This window comes from Rhinopithecus roxellana, chromosome 4 (assembly GCF_007565055.1).
Source record: "Rhinopithecus roxellana isolate Shanxi Qingling chromosome 4, ASM756505v1, whole genome shotgun sequence".
Lineage (NCBI taxonomy): Eukaryota > Metazoa > Chordata > Mammalia > Primates > Cercopithecidae > Rhinopithecus > Rhinopithecus roxellana.
In genome coordinates, this window is record NC_044552.1 from 114,083,307 (window position 1) to 114,104,332 (window position 21,026).

The 21,026-nt window shown below is 39.9% G+C and overlaps 1 protein-coding gene across 1 annotated transcript in view; it reads right to left on the minus strand.

The window, feature by feature from the left end:
* TSTD3 (thiosulfate sulfurtransferase like domain containing 3) overlaps positions 1 to 21,026 on the minus strand; it is a 46,259-nt gene extending 25,233 nt beyond the window's left edge. Inside the window, exons 1-2 of the mRNA XM_030928709.1 lie at positions 20,924 to 21,026; positions 10,089 to 10,248 (exon numbers count right to left, since the gene is read on the minus strand). Coding sequence (XP_030784569.1) covers positions 10,089 to 10,248; positions 20,924 to 20,996 — 233 coding nt within the window. The 5' untranslated portion in view covers positions 20,997 to 21,026. The remainder of the gene's footprint in view (positions 1 to 10,088; positions 10,249 to 20,923) is intronic.

The window sequence follows — 21,026 nt, forward strand, 5'->3', positions numbered from 1 at the left end:
AAATATTTCAGCATGTATTCCTAATAAATAATACTTCTTCTAAAAAACTAAAAGTATTATTGTGCCTCAAAAAGAATTAGTAAAAATAATACTGGATTTTCAGTTATTTCACAAGTATAAAAATTGTTAAAGAGTTCTAGTCGGGATCTAAATAAGGATCACACATTACAATTTATTGACAAATCTTTTGTCTTTTTATTATTTTATTTTTATTATTTTTTTTTAGACGGAGTCTCTCTGTGTCACCCAGGCAGGAGTGCAGTGGCACAATCTTGCTCACTGCAACCTCTGCCTCCTGGGTTCAAGTGATTCTCCTGCCTTAGCCTCCAGAGTAGCTGTGTCTACAGGCACATGCCACCACCCCTGGCTGATATTTTGTATTTTTATTAGAGACGGGGCTTTGCCATGTTAGCCAGGCTGGTCTGGAACTCCTGACCTTAAGTGATCTGTCCACTTCAGCCTCCCAAAGTGCTGAGATTACAGGCGTGCACCACTGCACCCGGCCATGTCTTTTTAAATTCATGAATTCCTTCTCAGTCACATTTTTAAAATTTCTGTTTTTGGTTTGCTTGTCTACTAAGAGTCTCTCACCATCTGGATTTTGCTGATTGCATCCTTGACATGCCATTTATTGTGTTATTTTCTCCTCCATATTTTCTGTAAATTGGTGATTGAATCTATAGGCTTGATCAGATTCAGGCTTGCTTGTTTGCTTGCTTCCTTTTTTCTGTCTTTTTTTTTTTTTTTTTTTTTTGGTAGACCACTGTACAAATGAAGTAGTAGTTTTTAATCAGGAGACATAAAATGGCTGGGTTTCTCTATGATTTAATAGCCATTGATGATATGTATTGTTTTTAAAAATCAAATATTACCATAGGTTGCATTGCCCAGTGTGATAGCTACTAGCCACTTGTGGTTATTGAACGCCTAAAATGTGGCTAGTGTGAATTGAGATGTGCTGTAAATGTAAAAATATATGTTGGGTTTCAAATAGTACAAAACAAAAGAATATAAAATCTCTAATTTGTTTATAATGATTACATATTTTAAATATTTTGGATACATAGGATTAAATAAAACAATAAAATTAATTTCACTTTACTTTTAAATTTTTTAAGTGTAAGATTTAAAATCATGTAATGGTTTGCATTAAAATTATATTGGGCCAGGTGCAGTGGCTCACGCCTGCAATCCCAGCACTTTGGGAGACCAAGGCAGGTGGATCACCTGAGGTCAGGAGTTCGGGACCAGCCTGGCCAACATGGTAAACCCCCCCTCTCTACTAAAAAATTAAAAAATTAGCTAGGCGTGGTGGCAGTTGCCTGTAATCCCAGCTACTCAGGAGGCTGAGGCGGGAGAATTGCTTGAACCTGGGAGGCAGAGGCTGTGGTGAGCTGAGATCATGCCACTGCACTCTGGCCTCGTCAGCCTGGATAATAGAGTGAGACTCTGTCTCACAAAAAAAAAAAAAAGAAAAAAATATTCTATTGGACAGTGTCACTGTAAGACATAGAGAAAATGTTAGATCCCTGTCCCATTCTCCCTACCTCTCATTCCCATTCTCCAGAGGCAGCCACTTTCAACTTTTAGTCACTTCTCTGCTGTTTACTTCCACATTTCCAAGTGACAAGGTTTTAATTACATTTATTTGAACACTTACTAAAAATGTGCCAATTATGTTCTAAGCTCTCTGCATTTATGAATTAAATTCTTAGAAGCTTATCATTTTAAAGATGATGAAACTCTGGAGCAGAAATATTAAGTAATTTACCCAGTCACAGATTAAGTAAGGGACAGAGCTTGGATTAGATTCTAATTCTTAGTATCTGGGCATTTGATCAGACGTGGTGGCTCATGCCTATAATCCCAGCATTTTGGGAGGCTGAGGCAAGAGGACTGAGGTAGGGTGTTCGAGACCAGCCTGGGCAACAAAGCGAGACTCTGTCTCTGTTTATTAAAAAATAAAGCATTTTTAAAAATCTGGGCATCTGGCCGGGTGCGGTGGCTCAAGCCTGTAATCCCAGCACTTTGGGAGGCCGAGACGGGCGGATCACGAGGTCAGGAGATCGAGACCATCCTGGCTAACATGGTGAAACCCCGTCTCTACTAAAAAATACAAAAAAACTAGCCAGGCGAGGTGGCGGGCGCCTGTAGTCCCAGCTACTCGGGAGGCTGAGGCAGGAGAATGGCGTAAACCCGGGAGGTGGAGCTTGCAGTGAGCTGAGATCCGGCCACTGCACTCCAGCCTGGGCGACAGAGCAAGACTCCGTCTCAAAAAAAAAAAAAAAAAAAAATCTGGGCATCTAACCTCCAAATATGTTACCATATTGCCGCCTCTGCTTACACTCCCGTCATTTTTTTCTTTTTTTTTTTTAAATATAAATATTATCTAACTCCCTGCTATGGAAGATGAAGATTTTGCTTTTCATACTTCTCCCCCTATTCTCCTTCCCTAACCTGATCTTACACTGGGACTTCTACTCCCATCATCACTTAATTGTATAATTTTTGTTAAATTCATATCTAATATATAAATATACATAGATAATATTGTCTTCTATAGCATACCATGATTACATTTTCTTTATCATATTTTTATATTTCTGCAAGTAGTAATTGCCTTGGTTGTAATTTGTTCAGCTTCATTTGTATCTTCTATTAATTGATCATCAGAATCGTTTGTCATTTTTTATTCTCCAAATCACAGGGAGACTTGTTGGAGTTCTGCAGCCTTCAGTCAGGACTGACTACTGTCCAAGTAACACAGTTCTCATAATAGAATTGATCATATTGGGACTTCCCCTTGTTTTCTCTTGCATTTAAGATATGGGGAATCCAAGTCTTTTTCTTTCACCATAGATAAGGTCTCCCTCTGTCACCCAGATTGTAGCGCAGTGGTACCATCACAGCTCACTGTAACCTTGAACTCGAGTTCAAGCAGTCCTCCACTTCAGTCTCCTCAGTAGCTAGGACTATGGCTGCACAGCTAATTTTTAAATTTTTTGTGGAAATAGGGGTCTCACTGTGTTTCCCAGGCTGGTCTCAAACTTCTGGCCTCAAGTGATCCTCCTACCTTGATCTCCCAAAGCCCTGGGATTACAGGCATGAGACACTCCACTTAGCTGGTAATCCAAGTCTTTTAAGTAGTACCTTGTTCTGGAGAGTGCAATGGCTTCTCAAAATTCTAAGGATATTAACTTAGGTTTTTTTGGTTGTTTTAAAATTTTCTTTGTTCCCTGCATTAACGCTACAGGTTGAACATGCATAATCTGAAAATCTGAAATCCAAATTGTCCAAAACCCAAAACTTTTTGAGTGCCAACATGATGCCACAAGTAGAAAATTCCCTATCTGATTTTATGTGATGGGTCACAGTCAAAACTTTGTTTCATGTACACAATTACTTCAAAATACTGTATAAAATTAACTTCAGGCTATTTGTATTAAGTGTGCATGAAATATAACTGAATTTTGTTTAGACTTGGATCCCATCCCCAAGATATCGCATATATAGACAGATATTTCAAAATTTGAGACACTTCTGGTCCCAGCTGTTTCAGATAAGGGCTGTTCAACCTGTATTTCCTTTAAGTTCCTTTTTGCTGTTTGGTTTGGTCATAGTCTTTCAAGTTAGAATCTTGGCCGTAATTGTCTCAGGATCCTTCATATTTGAGAGACACAGAGAAAGCTAACTGGAACATCTCTGTGTACATGGGTAGGACTTTTCAGTGGTGAGCTTCATCATAAGTAAGAAAACAGCAAAACATTTTCCTTAGCCATGTCTCACACCCCCAACATGGTTTTTTAAAGATTTTTCTTCAGGGTGGGTCAATTTTTCTGGAGAGAAAGCTTATCTCAGGTAATAGGAGCTGGGCTGTCAGTTCTGAGACGAAATAAGGCAAGAAGCTAGCTCACTGTTCAGTATTCAGTTTCACTTTATCTTCTTGTTTTCAGTAAGGAGTCACTGCCATTCCTACCCCATATGTTTAGGAGTTTTCACCTGCCATCTTTACCCATTAATGTTAAATTAATGCAAACAGTAACACAAAATATCAGCTGCCTACAAATAGGTATCATATTGTACATACTCACACAGTAATAAATAGTGGCAAAGTATTAAATATTTGACATGTGTTATCTGATTTAATCTTCAAAACTTTACTGTGAAGTAGGAACAATTATTATCCTTATTTGGATTCACTTCAACCACATTCTGCCATTACAATACCTTATTGGCCAGGCATGGTGGTTCACGCCTATAATACCAGCACTTTGGGAGGCTGAGACAAGCGGATTGCCTGAGCTCAGGAGTTCGAGAACAGCCTGGACAACACAGTGAAACCCTATCTCTACTAAGAAACAAAAAATTAGCCAGGTGTGGCAGCGTGTGCCTGTAGTCCCAGCTATTTGGGAGGCTGAGGCAGGATAATTGCTTGAACCTGGGAGGCGGAAGTTGCAGTGAGCTGAGATCGAGCCAATGTACTCCAGCCTGGACAACAGAGCCAGATTCTGTCTCAAAAAAATAATAATAATAATACCTTATTAAAATTTCTTTTTTTCTTCTTATCCTTTGCTCCTGGAGAAACTTTTAGCATTAAAAAGTGGTGGTGATAAAATTATATTTTTCCATTAATAAATTGCTGTTTTTGGGGGCACTGAAAAATATTTTTTACTGGATGGTAAGACAAGCATTCAATTTTTTGTGTCTAATCATACAAAATTTCTCATAGATTAGCTGCTGATCTTGCTACCTCTATCCAGTATTTCTATGGCATATACATTCTAGATAGCAAAAGGGCACATTATCTCAGAATCCAAGAAACCCCACTGAGATCATAAGCAGAGAAGAAAGATGATGTGAATGAAAGAAACCTGAGATACTTTGATTGATTTAGAACTCTGAGGCTATCCACTATTGCCAGTTTTTTCAGGACATCTTCCTCCTATTCCATTATGAAAGAGATGTAGAGTACACATAGCATTTAAAAATGTAATCTGGCTTTTCTCATACATATCTAAAACTTTTGATCTACCCTTGTATTATCAAAGTAAAAGTGATATTCTCCCATTATTGAAATAAACAGACATTTATTAAATGATGTATTAAATCATATGCTGTATACTCACATTTTGAGGTCTCTGATACTACAGACCTTAATAACGGTTTTACTCCTAAGAGTTTTGTTGGCATAAGGCCAGGTGCCGTGGCTCACGCCTGTAGTCCCAACACTTTGGGAGGCCAAGGCAGGGTGATTGCTTGAACCCAGGATTTTGGGACCAGCCTGGGAAACATGGTGAAACCCCACTTCTACAAAAATTAGAAAAATTAGCTGGGTGTGGTGGTATGTGCCTGTTGTCCTAGCTACTCAGGAGGCTGAGGCAGGAGAATCACGTGAGCTGCCCAGGAAGTCAAGCTGCAGTGAGCTGTGATGATGCCACTGCACTCCAGTTGGGAGACAGAGTGAGACCCGGTTTAAAAAAAAAAAAAAAAATGTATAATTTGTCTAGAGCCAGAGATTGCAGTGAGAGGAGATTGCACCACTGCACTCCAGCCTGGGAGAAAGAGTGAGAACCTGTCTCCCTGTCTCAAAAAAAAAAAAAAAAAAAGGCCAGGTGCGGTGGCTCATGCCTGTAATCCAGCACTTTGGGAGGCCGAGGTGGACAGATCACGAGATCAGGAGATCGAGACCATCCCGGCTAACACGGTAAAACGCCATCTCTACTAAAAATAGAAAAACAATTAGCCGGGCATGGTGGCGGGTGCCTGTAGTCCCAGCTACTCGGGAGGCTGAGGCAGGAGAATAGTGTGAATTTGGGAGGTGGAGCTTGCAGTGAGCCAAGATCCTGCCAGTGCACTCCAGCCTGGGTGACAGAGCGAGACTCCATCTAAAAAAAAATATATATATATATATATACACATACACACATATATACACACACATATATGCACACACATATATACACATATATATATACACATAAAATTTGTTAAATAGAATAACTGACAACTAAAACTGTCTTTATAAGTTTGAGCTAATATAGAAGATAACAGATAACATTATTCTAATTTATTAACCCTTTGTTTATTTGGGTAAATAGAATACATTATCAAGTTTTTTCTTAAAAAAAAAAAAGGGGGGGGGGTACCAGGAATCCAAAGGTATAATTGTATAGTCTTGTTCAGGTGTAGCCAAGTGGGGATAACAGTTCCTGTCCCATGCATACAAAAGGTAAAAATAAGTGCTTACCTACCAAACATGTTAAATAAAATTGTCAACAATACTGTATGTTAAAGCCTATTGTGTTCCTCTCCCTTCCCCCATTGGAAACCATTCAGAATTAGATATTTATTATTTTTATAATTTATATGTACACTATATATGTCCATATGCCTAAATAATAATATAGTATTTTGTATGTTTAAAAACTACTGGCCAGGCATGGTGGCTCATGCCTGTAATCCCAGTGCTTTGGGAGTCAGAAGAGTAGGATCAGCTGAGGCTAGGAGTTTGAGACCAACCTGGGCAACATAGCGAGACCCTGTCTCTACAAAAAGTGAAAAAACTACCAAGGTGTGGCAGTGTGTGCCTGTAGCCTCAGCTACTCTGGAGGGTGAGATGGGAGGATTGCTTCAGCCCAGGAGGTATAGGTTGCAATGAGCTGTGATCTTGCCACTGCATTTCAGCCTTGGTAACAGTGAAAAACCTTGTCCAAAAAAAAAAAAAAAAACTATATTGTATATGTTTCTGTAATTTGCTTTTTTCCCTCAACATTGTAAGAGTCATCCATGTTAAGACATGTACCTCTGATTTCTCCATTTTCACTAATCCTGTCATCAGGCGTGTCTAATCTGCCGTTAAACCTGTCTACCTTCTATTGGGTGTTAAATTTCAGTTACTGTATTTTAATTTTGTCATCTAAGTTACTGAATATATTAATCACAGTTACTTTAAAGTCTGTGTCTGAAAACTCCCAATCTGTAGATCTTCTGTGGATCCATTTCTCTTGTCTTGTTTTTTCATTGTTTCTCAATCATAAAGTCCTATTGACTGCTGTGCTTAGTAATTTTTGGTAGAATACTGAAATTGTGTGTGAAAATTGTAAGGTGAAATTGTATGTGAAAAATTGTAAGGATAATTTGTGGCTGTAGCTCAGGGATCTACAAATTATGCCCCATGGACCAAATCTGACCTGCTACCTGTTTTTGCCTGGCTTTAAGTTAAGAATGTTTGCTGTATGTTTAAATGATTGAAAAATAATCAAATGAAGAATAATATTTGGCAACACATGAAACAAAATTCAAACCTAAGTGACCATAAGTAGAGTTAGTGGAATAGTCACATTATGTATTGTCTGTGGCTGCTTTTGTGCTGCAACAGCAGAGCTGAGCAGTTGCAACGGAAACCTAATTGGCCACAAGACTAAAAGATTTATTATTGCCAACCTCTGCTCTAGCTAGATGATGGTATCTTTCTCTAGGGAGGATTTACTTCTGGTAGGCCCTTAAGATATTAGGAAGATCACCTTAAGTCGTTCAGGGATTTAGTTGATTCAAAGCTTGTTTTGAGTTCTTGTGGGGGTTGTGAATTTCTGGTTCACCTCTACTTCTAGGGCATAGCTTTTCAGGGATTCCAACTAAAAGCCTGATGTATTTACCCAGAATCCTATTCCTTGATGGGCCCAGTACTTCAGTGTTGGTTCATTGTCCACAATTTTCCTTCTCCCTGAGATTATGGCTCTTCTATGTGTGTGTGTATGTGTGTGTATATATATATGTACATACACACACATGCACCAACAGACATATGACATTGTCAGAAATAGAAGTTCAAGGTGATCAAATTGCATCCCCACCCCAGATTCTTCAATGGCCTTCCATCTCATTTAGGAAAAAACAAATCCTTATAGTTACTACAAGAATGACTGCATGAGTGAGTCTAAAAATACATGGGTCTAAAGAGGCACAGACAAGATAAAACAGGTTTATTTTGCCACCAGTGCATGAGCACACTAATAAGTGTAGGACTTAACACTCCAAAGGAATATACCCATGCTAGAACCATGCATTTCTGTTTTCATTATTTTTAAACTGAGGTATAATCACTTACCAAAAATGTACATTTAAGTGTTCAGTGTGTTTTGACAAATGTATATACCTATGTACCAATACCTCAGTCAAGATACAGAACATTTCCATCACCCTAGAAAGTTCTCTCCTTGCCTTTTGTTTTTTGTTTTGTTTTTCAATTTTGTTGTTGTTGTTGTTCTGAGACAGGATCTCACTCTGTCACCCAGGCTGGAGTGCAGTGGTGTGATCTTCCAGCGTTCAAGTGATCCTCCTGCTTTAGCCCCCCGAGTGGTGGCACGCACCACCATGCCTGGCTAATTTTTTGTATTTTTTTTGTAGAGACTGGGTTTCACCATGTTGCCCAGGCTGGTTTTGAACTCCTGAGCTCAAGCGATCTGCCTGCCTAGGCATCCCAAAGTGCTGGGATTACAGGCCTAAGCCACCATGCCTGGCTCCTCCTTGCCTTTTCCAGTTAATCTTCTTCCCTTTAGAACAGCAACCGCTGTTCTGATTATCCCCATATTAATCATAATTTTTATTTTATTTATTTATTTTTGAGACAGTCTCACGCTGTTGCCAGGCTGGAGTGCAGTGGCGCGATCTCGGCTCACTGCAACTTCCCCCTCCCGGATTTAAGCAATTCTCCTGCCTCAGCCTCCCGAATAGCTGGGACTACAGGCGGCCGCCACCATGCCCAGCTGATTTTTTGTATTTTAGTAGAGATGGGTGGTTTCACTATGTTGGGCAGGATGGTCTTGATCTCCTGACATCGTGATCCACCCTCCTCGGCCTCCCATAGTGCTTGGATTATAGGCATGAGCCACCGCACCCGGCCCAATTTTAATTTTTTCAATTGCAAATTTCATAACTACCATGCTGGTCATAACATTGCTATAAGTCTTTAGAAGCTGTTGATGTATTTGCATTGTTCAAATTTCACCTACTTCTCTGGATCCCAGATTAATTGATTTTTTTTTTTAAGGCCACATCTGCGTGTTAATCTGCAGATCTAGCTCATAGCCCCTTTGATGAATAGAAGGTATACTAACACAAACGTCATACATGATTAGGTAATATAAGTAACCTGGTCTTTTAGAATACTATTGAATGACACTAAGCTACTTAAAAATTAATTCCTAGAATCCCAACCCTTATATTTCCATGACAAGTAACATGCATTATCTCAGGTGAGAGTGCCATTTTCAATTTACAGATGAGAAAATGATTCAACAACTAATTGACTTACACAAAAATCCCCTTACCGTAATCAGTGGTGCCAGGACTAGATTTTTATTATTTTGCTCATTCCACTATCCTAGGCTGCATGTACACAAGGAAAGAGCCAACTTGTATTCCAAAAATTCAATTTCCTTGTTTCTTCTCTGAAAATTCATAGGTTACCCATTCTTCCTATCCTCTGGCATAGTGTTGAGCACTGAAAACATACATCAAATAGTGCTATAAACTTTTTTTTGAGACAGAGTCTCGCTCTGTTGCCAGGCTGGAGTGCAGTGGTGTGATCTCGGCTCACTCCAACCTCTGCTTCCCAGGTTCAAGCGATTCTCCTGCCTCAGCCTTCCAAGTAACTGGGACTACAGGAGTGCACCACCATGCCCAGCTAATTTTTGTATTTTTAGTAGTGACAGGGTTTCACCATGTGGGCCGGGACGGTGTCGATCTCCTGATCTCGTGATCCACCTGCCTCGGCCTCCCAAAGTGCTGGGATTACAGGCGTGAACCACCGCGCCCAGCCGCTATAAACATTTTCTGTACTTTATAACAGAAGATTGATAGGAAATTTAGAGATAAATAATTCCATGGCTATTCACCATACAATTTAGACTCCACCTATGTAAAAGATTGTGTTGCTTTTGAGTAAGATGAAAAGAAGCCCTTAGTTTTGCTATCCTGCCTTACTGACAATAATTACAAGAAATTCTTAAATAGACATATAAAAATGTAATATATATGATACATTGCATTATACATTTATGAATCCATTTTTTCCTTCATCTACACACCTGTGAAAGCCCAGAGATACTGCTGTGTGCAGGGCCTTCTTGCTTTTCACTCCGGCTAAACAAGAAAACACTAGGTGGTCAGATTTGGAGGGCTTTACTTCATTGTACTTCTCTTTGAAGTCTCTTGGGTTCATCTGTAGAGCTTCGCCTACCTCATCCACTGAAAGAAAATGTTAAGAATTTCAATTAGATTTTAGATATAGTAAATTATTTATATGTTTTTTAATAATTTAAGACACATGTCATTTACATGGTATATTGATAGACCCAGGGATTTTTCAATACTCCAGAATTCCCCATGTCTCTGTAACATCAATTAACATAATATTTTTAGAATTCAACAGGTTTTCAAGTTCCTTATAAGTGACATCATTAGAAATAGCAGTATAAAAATTGTGGTGGTTTCCCGTTATTTACTTCAAACCTGGAAAAAATAAACAATTTAGGCAACTTCAAAGTGATATCACTATTAATAGCTGGAAATAATAGGTTAAACGAATTTCCCCCCTGTTCGTCAGTTAACTATCGTCAATTTTTTTGCTTTAATAAACGATGTATTCTAGGTATGTATTTTGCACAGTGACATAATAAATATATATTTGGTCTCTGCTCCTGGTTCCTGATACAAGAGCTCCTAAAACCCTTATAATTTCCTGAGTGATGGTGGTGGGGGGGTGCTGGGACCATCTTTTGTTTTAATGTATTTCGTTTTGTACTCCACTTCCTGACCCAGAGCTCCCAAATCCCTTGGAATTTCCTGGGTGATAGATTCTTTTGTTCTAATGAAGTGACTCTTGGTAGGTTCATGGATAGCTTCAGGATGGGGGCTGGTCACCAGAAAGACCCAACTGTGATTAGAAGCTTGGAACTCAGCCCCGTTCTCATCCTCCAGGAGGTAAGAGCAGCTGGAGACTGAGTTAATAACTGATGACTACATGATGAAGTTTCCATAAATATCTCTAATGGGGTTCGGAAAGCTTCTGGTTGGTGAACACATTCAAGTGCTGGGAGGATAACACACCCCAACTCCATAGGGACAGAAGCTCCTGTGCATGGGACCCTTCTAGACTTCCCACTGTGTACCTCTTCATCTGGCTGTTTATCTGTATTTTTTATTATATTCTTTCAAATAAATCGATAAACTTGTTTCTCTGACTTCTTTGAGCAGTTCTAGCAAAGTATCAAACCCAAGGAAGGGGTCAAGGGAACCCCCAATTTACAGCTAGTTGGTCAGAAGAGTGGGAGGCCTGGACTTGTGACTGGCATCTGAGGTAGGGGCAGTCTTATGGGACTGAACCCTTAGCCTTTGGGGTCTGTGCTAACTCTGGGTAGTTAGTTCAAAATAAAATTTTAGAACATCCAGTTAGTGTCCATAGAGAATTGGAGAATTACTTGGTTTTGGAAAACCCACACATCTCCCACACATCTGATATCAAAAGTGTTGTGAGAGTATAGAAAAGAATTTTTCAGCCAGGCATGGTGGCTTATGCCTGTCATCCCAGCACTTTGGGAGGCCGAGGTAGAAGGATCTCTTCAGCCCGGGAGGTGGGGTTGCAGTGAACTGAGATCACGTCACTGCACTCCAGTCTGGAGGACACAGTGAGAACCTATCTCAAAAAAAAAAAAAAAAAAAAAGGCCAGGTGCGGTGGCTCATGCCTGTAATCCCAGCATTTTGGGAGGCCGAGGGGGGTGGATCACCTGAGGTCAGGAGTTCAAGACCAGCCTGACCAACATGGTGAAACCCCGTCTCCACTAAAAATACAAAAATTAGGCGTGGTGGCAGGTGCCTAGAATCCCAGCTACTTGGGAGACTGAGGCAGGAGAATTGCTTGAACCTGGGAGGCGGAGGTTGCAGTGAGCCAAGATCATGCCATTGCACTCCAGCCTGGGTGACAACAGCAAAACTCTGTCTCAAAAAAAAGGAGGAGTTTTTCCATGTATGCATGTATCCCCTGACTGTGAGCATCAGGATGCAGCCTGTGCTGCCCTGAATGTTTGATATTGGCCTTGTGTCAGTTCCATATTCTGCTCTTTCCAAGCCCCTTAATTGGTGGGAGCTTGTAAATACACATTCAGCATCTGGTAACTGAATTATGGAAATAATTTGTAAATCTTAATCTAAGTTACAATATTAAGAAAATTTTTATTTCATTTCCCCTTGCAAGCAAAGATATTAAGACATAGATTAGATGTGGGGACCTTACATTTTATACTACAATTGTAAGTACTTAATGGCATTCTTTCTTTCTTTTTTTTTTTTTGAGATGGAGTCTGGCTCTGTCACCAGGCTGGAGTGCAATGGCACAATCTCGGCTCACTACAACCTCCACCTCTCGGGTTCAAGCAATTCTCCTGCCTCAGCCTCCTGAGTAGCTGGGACTACAGGTGTGTGCCACCATGCCCAGCTAATTTTTGTATTTTTAGTAGAGACGGGGTTTCACCATGTTGGTCAGGATGGTCTTGATCTCTTGACCTCGCGATCTGCTGCCTTAGCCTCCCAAAGTGCTGGGATTACACTGCACCCCGCCTGGCACTGTTTCTATCTCTTAAATATAGTCACCTTTTGGTATCTGAAGGGGATTGGTTCCAGTACTCCTTTGGATACCAAAGTCTGTGGATGCTCAAGTCCCTTATATAAAATGGCATAGCATTTGCATATAACTTATGCTCATCTCCTGTGTACTTTAAATCATCTCGTTTACTTATAATCCTTAGTACAATGTAAATGCTATGTAAGTAGTTATATTGTATTTTTGGGGTTTTTATTGTTGTTGTTGTTGTTGTATTGTTATTTTGGGTTTTTCTTCCTGAATATTTTCTCTCTAGTTGACTTGAATCCTCTGGTGTTAAACCTGCAGATACAGAGTGCCAACATATTGTTACATAATATGGTATTGTAATATAATATTGTAACATAATATAACAATTGTAACATAATATGGTATTGGAACCCATAAAATAAAATAAATCCATGGGTCCATACTGATATAAGGATATAATTGAATAAATAAATTGGGAGAAGGGATTATCTTCCTTATATGGGAATTTTCAACTAATAAATATAGAAGGAATGATGGGAACAGAAAATCATTAGGCAAACACTCCAGTAATAATTGTTGCAGATAAAAACCATTGATAAATATAGATCTAGTGGGTGAAAGTGTGATGAGAAATGAGATAATATCTTTCCATGAGATACTAATTACAAAGGGAGAAACCTGAAAGATAACACTTTAACTAGTTATTCAAATATAACTTCACTAGTAATAAGACATGTTGACAACATGTGCCTCCTGATATGAGGCCCTGAGAAGAGCACACAATATCACTTCCTTAGTATTCTTGCAAAAAAATTCATGTCCTGAATCTAATTAGAAGAAAATCTCAGACAAAAAAATCTACAAAATAACTAGTACCCTTTTTAAAAGTGTCAATGTCAAGAAAGATTAAAGTCTGCAGATTAGTTAACAGTATTATATCAATACTAATTTCCTGATTTCAATAATTGCACTACGTAAGATGGTCATACTATGTGAAGTTGGTAAGAATAAAGGAAACTGTTTTACTTTTGCAACTTTTCTACAGGTCTAAAATTATTTTTTAAAAAGAATATCCAAAAGATTTTTAAAATAACAAAAAAAGTAATAATGTTCGTATTTCACAACAAAATGACCACTGTAAGAAAGGTAAATAAGGCCAGGCACAGTGGCTCATGCCTGTAATCCCAACACTTTGGGAGGCTGAGGTGGGAGGATCACCTGAGTCCAGGAGTTGGAGACAGCCTGGGCAACACAGTGAGACTCCATCTCTACTAAAAGTTTTTAAAAAAAATTAGCCAGATGTGATGGCACAAGCCTGTAGTCCCAGTACTAGGGAAGCTGAGGCAGGACGATCGTTTGAGCCCACGAGGTGGAGGCTGCAGTGGGGCTGTGATGGTACCACTGTACTCCACCAGCCTAAGTGACAGAGTGAGACTTTGTTTCAAAAAAAAAAAAAAAAAAAAAAAAAAAAAAAAAAAAAAACAGAAAAGGTACATTATACAGGTATGCTTCAAATTTTGTTTAAAGTATTAAATATAGTAAAATTGATTTAAGTAGTGTAGAGCTGGTATAAGAAAAGGTTTAAAAGTCTGAGTCCAGAAAACAGACTTACAGTATACTTTATACGAGAATTTAGTATCTGTTAACAGTAACACTGTAAATTAATAAGGAAATGACATTATGTTCAATAAACAGGCCAACTAAGTAGGAGAAAACACTAAGTAGGCTGTTACCTCATTCCTTATGCTTAAATTCCAAATATAAACCTAAAATCTATTTTCTTTTTTTTTTTTTTTGAGATGGAATCTCTCTGTCGCCCAGGCTGGAGTGCAGTGGCACAACCTTGGCTCACGGCAAGCTGTGCCTCCCGGGTTCAGGCCATTCTCCTGCCTCAGCCTCCCAAGTAGCTGGGACTACAGGCACCTGCCACCATGGCCAGCTAATTTTATGTATGTTAGCCGAGATGGTCTTAATCTCCTGACCTCGTGATCTGCCCACCTTGGTGTGAGCCACAGGTGTGAGCCACAGCACCCAGCCCTAAAATCTAATATCCTAAAAGTACTCATAGAAAACATGAGCAGATAATTTCAGTCTTAGGATATGAAGGCTATTCTAAACATGACAAAACTCAGAAATCATAAAGGTTTGATCTCATAAAAATGCTAAATTTATATATGGAAAAAGAACAATGAACACTTTGAATACAAGTAACAGGTAGGAAGAAAATTCTTGTGACAGAAAAAAACCAAAGGGTTAGTGTTAATAAAATAGAGTTCATACAAATAACTAGGAAAAAGAAAAAAATCCCCATAGAAAAATGGTCAAAATATATGAACATGGAATTGACATGAGAAATATAAATAGCCAATAAAATGTGAAAAGGTGCCCGATCTACTACTAATTAAGGAAATACAAGATCTAAACAAAATTTTGTTATTTTGTCAGGTTTGTAAAAATTAGAAGAATTTATAATATCAAATATTGGTGAGGGAAAGAGGAAACGGGTACTTTCCTACATTGCTGGTAGTGTATAATGTTACAAACTTTTGAAGGGAAATTTAGCTGTAATAACATTGTAAGTATGCATATCCTTTTTACCTCACAATTTTAGTTTTAGGAATCTATCCTACAGGAATCTTAGTATGAGTTAATACAGATGTATATATATATATGTGTAACTATGTTTGTGGGTAGCATTCTTTGTAACATTGGAAAACTATGATAAGCTGGAAGTTCAATAAGGCAACTGTTATAAGTGGTACATTTATACAATGGGATATGCATCATTTAATGTAAGTTGTCCAAAATAGTATTGAATTTAAAAAACTAGTTGTTGAACATTGTGTATAAACCTAAGGTTCCCAAACGTTCTGGGTTTACAATGCTTTTAATGCCTTGGTAATTTTTTGCAGGGCTCATAGGCCAAAAGAAATGAACAGCAGTTCCATGTATTAAGTAGTTAAGAAAAGCCAAAAGTAAGTTACAAAAAAAACATATCTTCTTATAAAAAATAGACACTCTTTTGTTTTATTTCTTTTTTTTTTTTTTAAGACTAGTCAAGTGCAGTAGTGAAAAGGAGGGAAAGAGTAGAACAAGTTCGATCTGTAACTGACTGGACAATGAATTGAGGTAACTCACTACCTTCAGACCAGCCATACTTTTCTATTTTCATCTGTCATTTTCATGGCTAGCAAAGTAACATAAAAATGGACAAATAGCTATAAAGGTTTAAACGAACAGGTTTCCAGCTATTCCACTCCCATGTATATGCTCAAATGAAAACAGGGGCTCAAACAAATACTTGTACACTAATGCTCATATGTATTCACAATAACCAAAAGGTGGAAACGACCCAAGTGTTCATCAACAGATTATGGATAAATAAAATGTGATGTATACATAAAATGGAATGTTAGTCATAAAAATGAATGAAGTACTGACACGTGCTACAATACGGATGCATCTTGAAAACATGTTGAGTTAAATAAGCCAGACACAAAAGGACAAATATTATATGATTCCATTTATATGAAATATTTAGAATAGGCAAATTCATAGAGACAGAAAGTAGGTTAGAGGTTGTCAGGAGTTGGAGGGAGGAGGAATGGTGAGTTTCTGTTTGGGGTGATGAAAATTTTTGTACTGAAATAAAAAGTGTCGATGGTTGCACAATACTGTGAATATAATTAATGCTACTAAATTGTACATCCAAAATAGTTAAAATCACATTTTATACATATTTTACCACAATAAACAAAACTTAAAAATACAGGTTTCCTCACCCCCTTCAGATCTGAAAAGTTGATTCACTGTGTCTACAAGATTAGATCTTAACCTGGAATCAAACTATTTCTCATCCAGCTAGCTGTTTTCTGAATTCCCAGAATATAAAGAGCCAGCAGGCTGAATTAATAATGCTCATTACTGCTTCTCATTGTTAGGAACTGGAAAACTATGGTAATTTTATAATTTATGTTAAACTCAAGATTCTGGCTCTTAGCCACTGTGAAAGATAGTGACAGCAAGTAACTTCTTTAACTGGATCAAAGATAGTTATGTTTTTCTTGTAGTCATCTAACTGATATTTAACTTTCTATAATTCAATTATACTCCTATTGGGAGGTGGAGGATAGGGGAAATAACCAGTGAACACTAGATTTCTTGCCCTTCCACTCAGTGAGCAAAAGCCTGAAGCAAGCCTATTTGTTTGATGAGTTTCAGCTCCCTCAAGCCTCTCATGATATGAGCCTCTATTCCACACTAATTATTTAAAGCCAATAGTGCGTGTTTTTATGTACAGCATGTGCTCCACTTGCAAATCAACCACTTGATCTTGTGCTCAAAGAAACACTAATCTGTTCCTATACTGAAGAAAAACTGGCTATTTAGGATTTACTGAGAGATGATGTGTGGATCTCTAGAGGGATTTTCAAGAGTAATACAGACTGCACCTGATTTTCACATTTTCAGCCTAACCTTTGAATAACCTCCAGTTTTGCAGTTTCCACATTAGTAAACCTAACATCACCTGGATATTCACTGCGGCATTACAACACAGGATAGAATCCAAGCTCCTTAGTGTGTTCCTTAATGCCTTTCAACAACCCCTTACCAGCAGTTTACCAAATCCACTCCTCCCCCCATTTCTCCTCTTAGGCCCCAATTGCCCTATCCTCCAGCTACATCAAAAGTATATGTGTGCTCCTGGTCGGGCGTAGTGGCTCATGCCTGTAATCCCAGCACTTCGGGAGGCCAAGGAGGGCGGATCACGAGGTCAGGAGTTTGAGACCAGCCTGACCAACATGGTGAAACCCCCGTCTCTACTAAAAATACAAAAATTAGCTGGGCGTGGTGGCACGTGCCTGTATTCCCAGCTACTCAGGAGGCTGAGGCAGGAGAACTGAACCCATGAGGCAGAGGTTGCAGTGAATGGAGATTGCACCACTGCACTCCAGCCTGGGTAACAGAGCAAGACTCCATCTCCCCCCCCCAAAAAAGTATATGTGTACTCTAAATACAGTTTTATAATGAAAACAGGAGGGATTTTAGACTCAGATAAACCTAGATTCACATTCTGGCTTACCCACTTACCCCTGTAACCCTACAGAAATTACTTAAAATTTTTAGGATGTAGTTTGTTATTTGTAAAATAGGAATATTATTATCATTTAAACCTATGAGCTTTAAGTAAGGTAATGTATATACAGTGCAATCAATCAATATCTATTTCTGCCTTTCCTTCGTGATTTATACATAGTGCTCATTCTCAAAGAAATATCTTTCTCCCTCATCTCTCCATGGAACACTCTTACTCTGCTTTAAGGCCCAGTTAAATGTCCCTTGCCACCTCCCCTTTAATCTAACAATTGCGCATCTAGATATCTATTTTAGTAAAATATTTGTACAAATACACAAAGTGGTATGTACAATGATAATTACTGAACAACTTTATCATAGCAAAAAAATTGGAAATCAAAGTGTTCATCAATAGGTGACTGGTGAAATGGTAGAATATATGTGGCAGTTAAGAGTGTTACATGTGCCGCCATGGAAGGCTTCTGAATACCTAAGAAAAAATTGCAGAAAAGTATGCACAGATCACATTTGTATATACAGTATTTTTACGTACTTTTATTTATGTATATTCATAGACAAGTGTTTAGAAGGGTGTGTATCAAGCCATGTCTGGGGAGAAGAGTGGGAGGGGGAGGATATATAAAGGAGCCACATGTTGTGTTTTGTTTTAATATGAGGATAGAATCATTTAATACTAGCATTTTTTTTTTTTTTTTTTTTTAGATGGTGTCTTCTTCTGTCACCCAGGCTGGAGTACAACAGTGCGATCTCGGCTCACTGCAACCTCTACCTCCCAGGTTCAAGCAATTCTCCTGCCTCAGCCTCCCGAGTAACTGGGATTACAGGCACGTGCTACCACACCTGGCTAATTTTTGTATTTTTAGTAGTGGTAGGGTTTCACCATGTTGGCCACGCTGGTCTTGAACCTCCTGACATAAGGTGATCCACCCACCTCGGCCTCCCAAAGTGCTGGGATTACAGGCGTGAGCCACTGTGCCCAACCACTAGCATAATTTTATATGTTATTTATTTATTTTGAGGCAGGGTCTCACTCTGGCGACTGGACTGAAGTGAAGTGGCATGATCTCCCAGGCTCAAGTAATCCTTCCACCTAAGCCTCCTTAGTAGCTGGGACTACAAGAGCTTGGCTAATTTTTGTATTACAGCATAATTATTTAAATGAAAAAGGTACCTTTTTCGGCCGGGCACGGTGGCTCAAGCCTGTAATCCCAGCACTTTGGAAGGCTGAGATGGGCGGATCATGAGGTCAGGAGATCGAGACCATCCTGGCTAACATGGTGAAACCCCGTCTCTACTAAAAAAAAATACAAAAAACTAGCTGGGTGAGGTGGCGGGCGCCTGTAGTCCCAGCTACTCGGGAGGCTGAGGCAGGAGAATGGCCTAAACCCGGGAGGCGGAGCTTGCAGTGAGCTGAGATCTGGCCACTGCACTCCAGCCTGGGTGACAGAGCAAGACTCCGTCTCAAAAAAAAAAAAAAAAAAAAAGAAAAAGGTACCTTTTTCTAATACTTTCTAGAACTCAGAGTCAGTTGTTCTTTCCACTGCAATGTCACTTGACTGGGCTGTGTGTGGTGATTGTGTCTGCCTTCCCTAAAAATGGGTGAACTGAGCTACAGAGGCCGTATCATCAGCAGGAAGCCTGGCAGTTTAGGAGCTCAATAAATGGTTGATTTTTCATGTTTGAGACAGAGTCTTGCTCTGTGGCCCAGGCTGGAGTGCAGTGATGCAATCGTGACACACTGAATCCTAGACCTCCCAGACTTGAGTTAAGTTCTCCCACCTAAGCCTCACCAGTAGCCAGGACTACATGTGTGTGCTACCATGCTGGTTTTTTTTTTTTTTTTTCTTTTTCAGTAGAGATGGGGTATCACTATGTTGCCCAGGCTGGTCTTGAATCCCTGGGCTCAAGCAGTCCTCCTGCCTTGGCTTCCCAAAATGCTGAGATTATAGGTGTGAGCCACTACGCCAGTCCCAGAGCTCAATAAATGATTCTCTTTTTTTTTTTTTTTTTAAGACAGGGTCTCACTTTGTCACCTGGGGTGGAGTGCAGTGATGTGATCTCAGCTCACTGCAGCCTCGACCTCCTGGGCTCAAGTGATCCTCCTGCCTCAGCCCCCCCAAGTAGCTGGGACTACAGGTGTGTGCCACCATAAGTAGCTAATTTTTTCTACAGACAGGGTTTCACCATGTTGGCCAGGCTGGTCTTGAACTTCTGAGCTCAAAAAGCTCAGCCTCCCAGTGCTAGGATTACAGGCAAAAGCCACCGCGCCCCACCAAATGATTCTTTAATAAAGGTGAAAGGAAACAGTCTGTGGCCAGGAGCAGTAGCTCACACCTGTAATTCCAACACTGTGGGAGGCCAAGGCAGGAGGATCACTTGAGGCCAGGAGTTCAAGACCAGTCTGAGAAACACAGTTAAAACCCTATCTCTACAAAAACAAAACAAAAGAAAAGGAGAGAGAGAGTGAGAGGGAGAGGAAGAAAAGAAAAAAAAAAAATGCATACAAAAGCACCTCTTAAACCACAGAGGACTTACCAACAGTTAAAATAGATAGGTGGGGCTGGGGGGAAGCTGTGTTAATGCTGGGTCCCTGTAGCTGCATCCACAGATAAAAGTTGGTGCTGGAGAGGCAGCATGCAAAGCGAAAAGAAGGGACCGCTTCGAGTTCTAGACCCAACGCCTCCGGTAACCACCTTCACTTCTCTGGCTTCTGCTGGCTCATCGGTAAAATGAGGGGTGGTATTTTTATAGTTCTAACACGTTATAGTTCTAGGTGGCTGTTTCATGAAGCGCGAAGCGCTGCTCTCTAGCGGGTCACAAATGTAACTCGCAAGGCTGGGCTCGGCATTACGACTCTCGCGGGCAGGGACTGGCCATCTTGCTCGCTCCTGAGTTGCAAAATTGGCCTTCATGTATTGCTCAGTCCAGCACCACTACCAATATAAACGCCCTCCCCATACGACCCGGCTGGAGCAATGTTTACTTCTGTCCCTGCTTCCCCAGGGCGCCCACAGGTTCGGGTAGCCCGAGATCTTCGAACAAGAACTGCTAGTGGGTGTTACATTCCCAGGTGCCAAGAGTGATGGGTCTGACTTTTAACTGGAAGTCTAAAGAAGCGAGCACCCCCACCAATGTTAACCCTTGCCTGAAATCCAAAGTTAGGCCCTCTCCCTTTTCCCAGTGACCACCAAGCTCACCGCAGAGCGCAGCCTCCGCGGACCCGAGGACAGCCCTGCGCTCAGCCCGGAGCAGCAACCAGGTTAGCACCATTGCCGGCTGGCGGCCGCCGCGCTACTGACC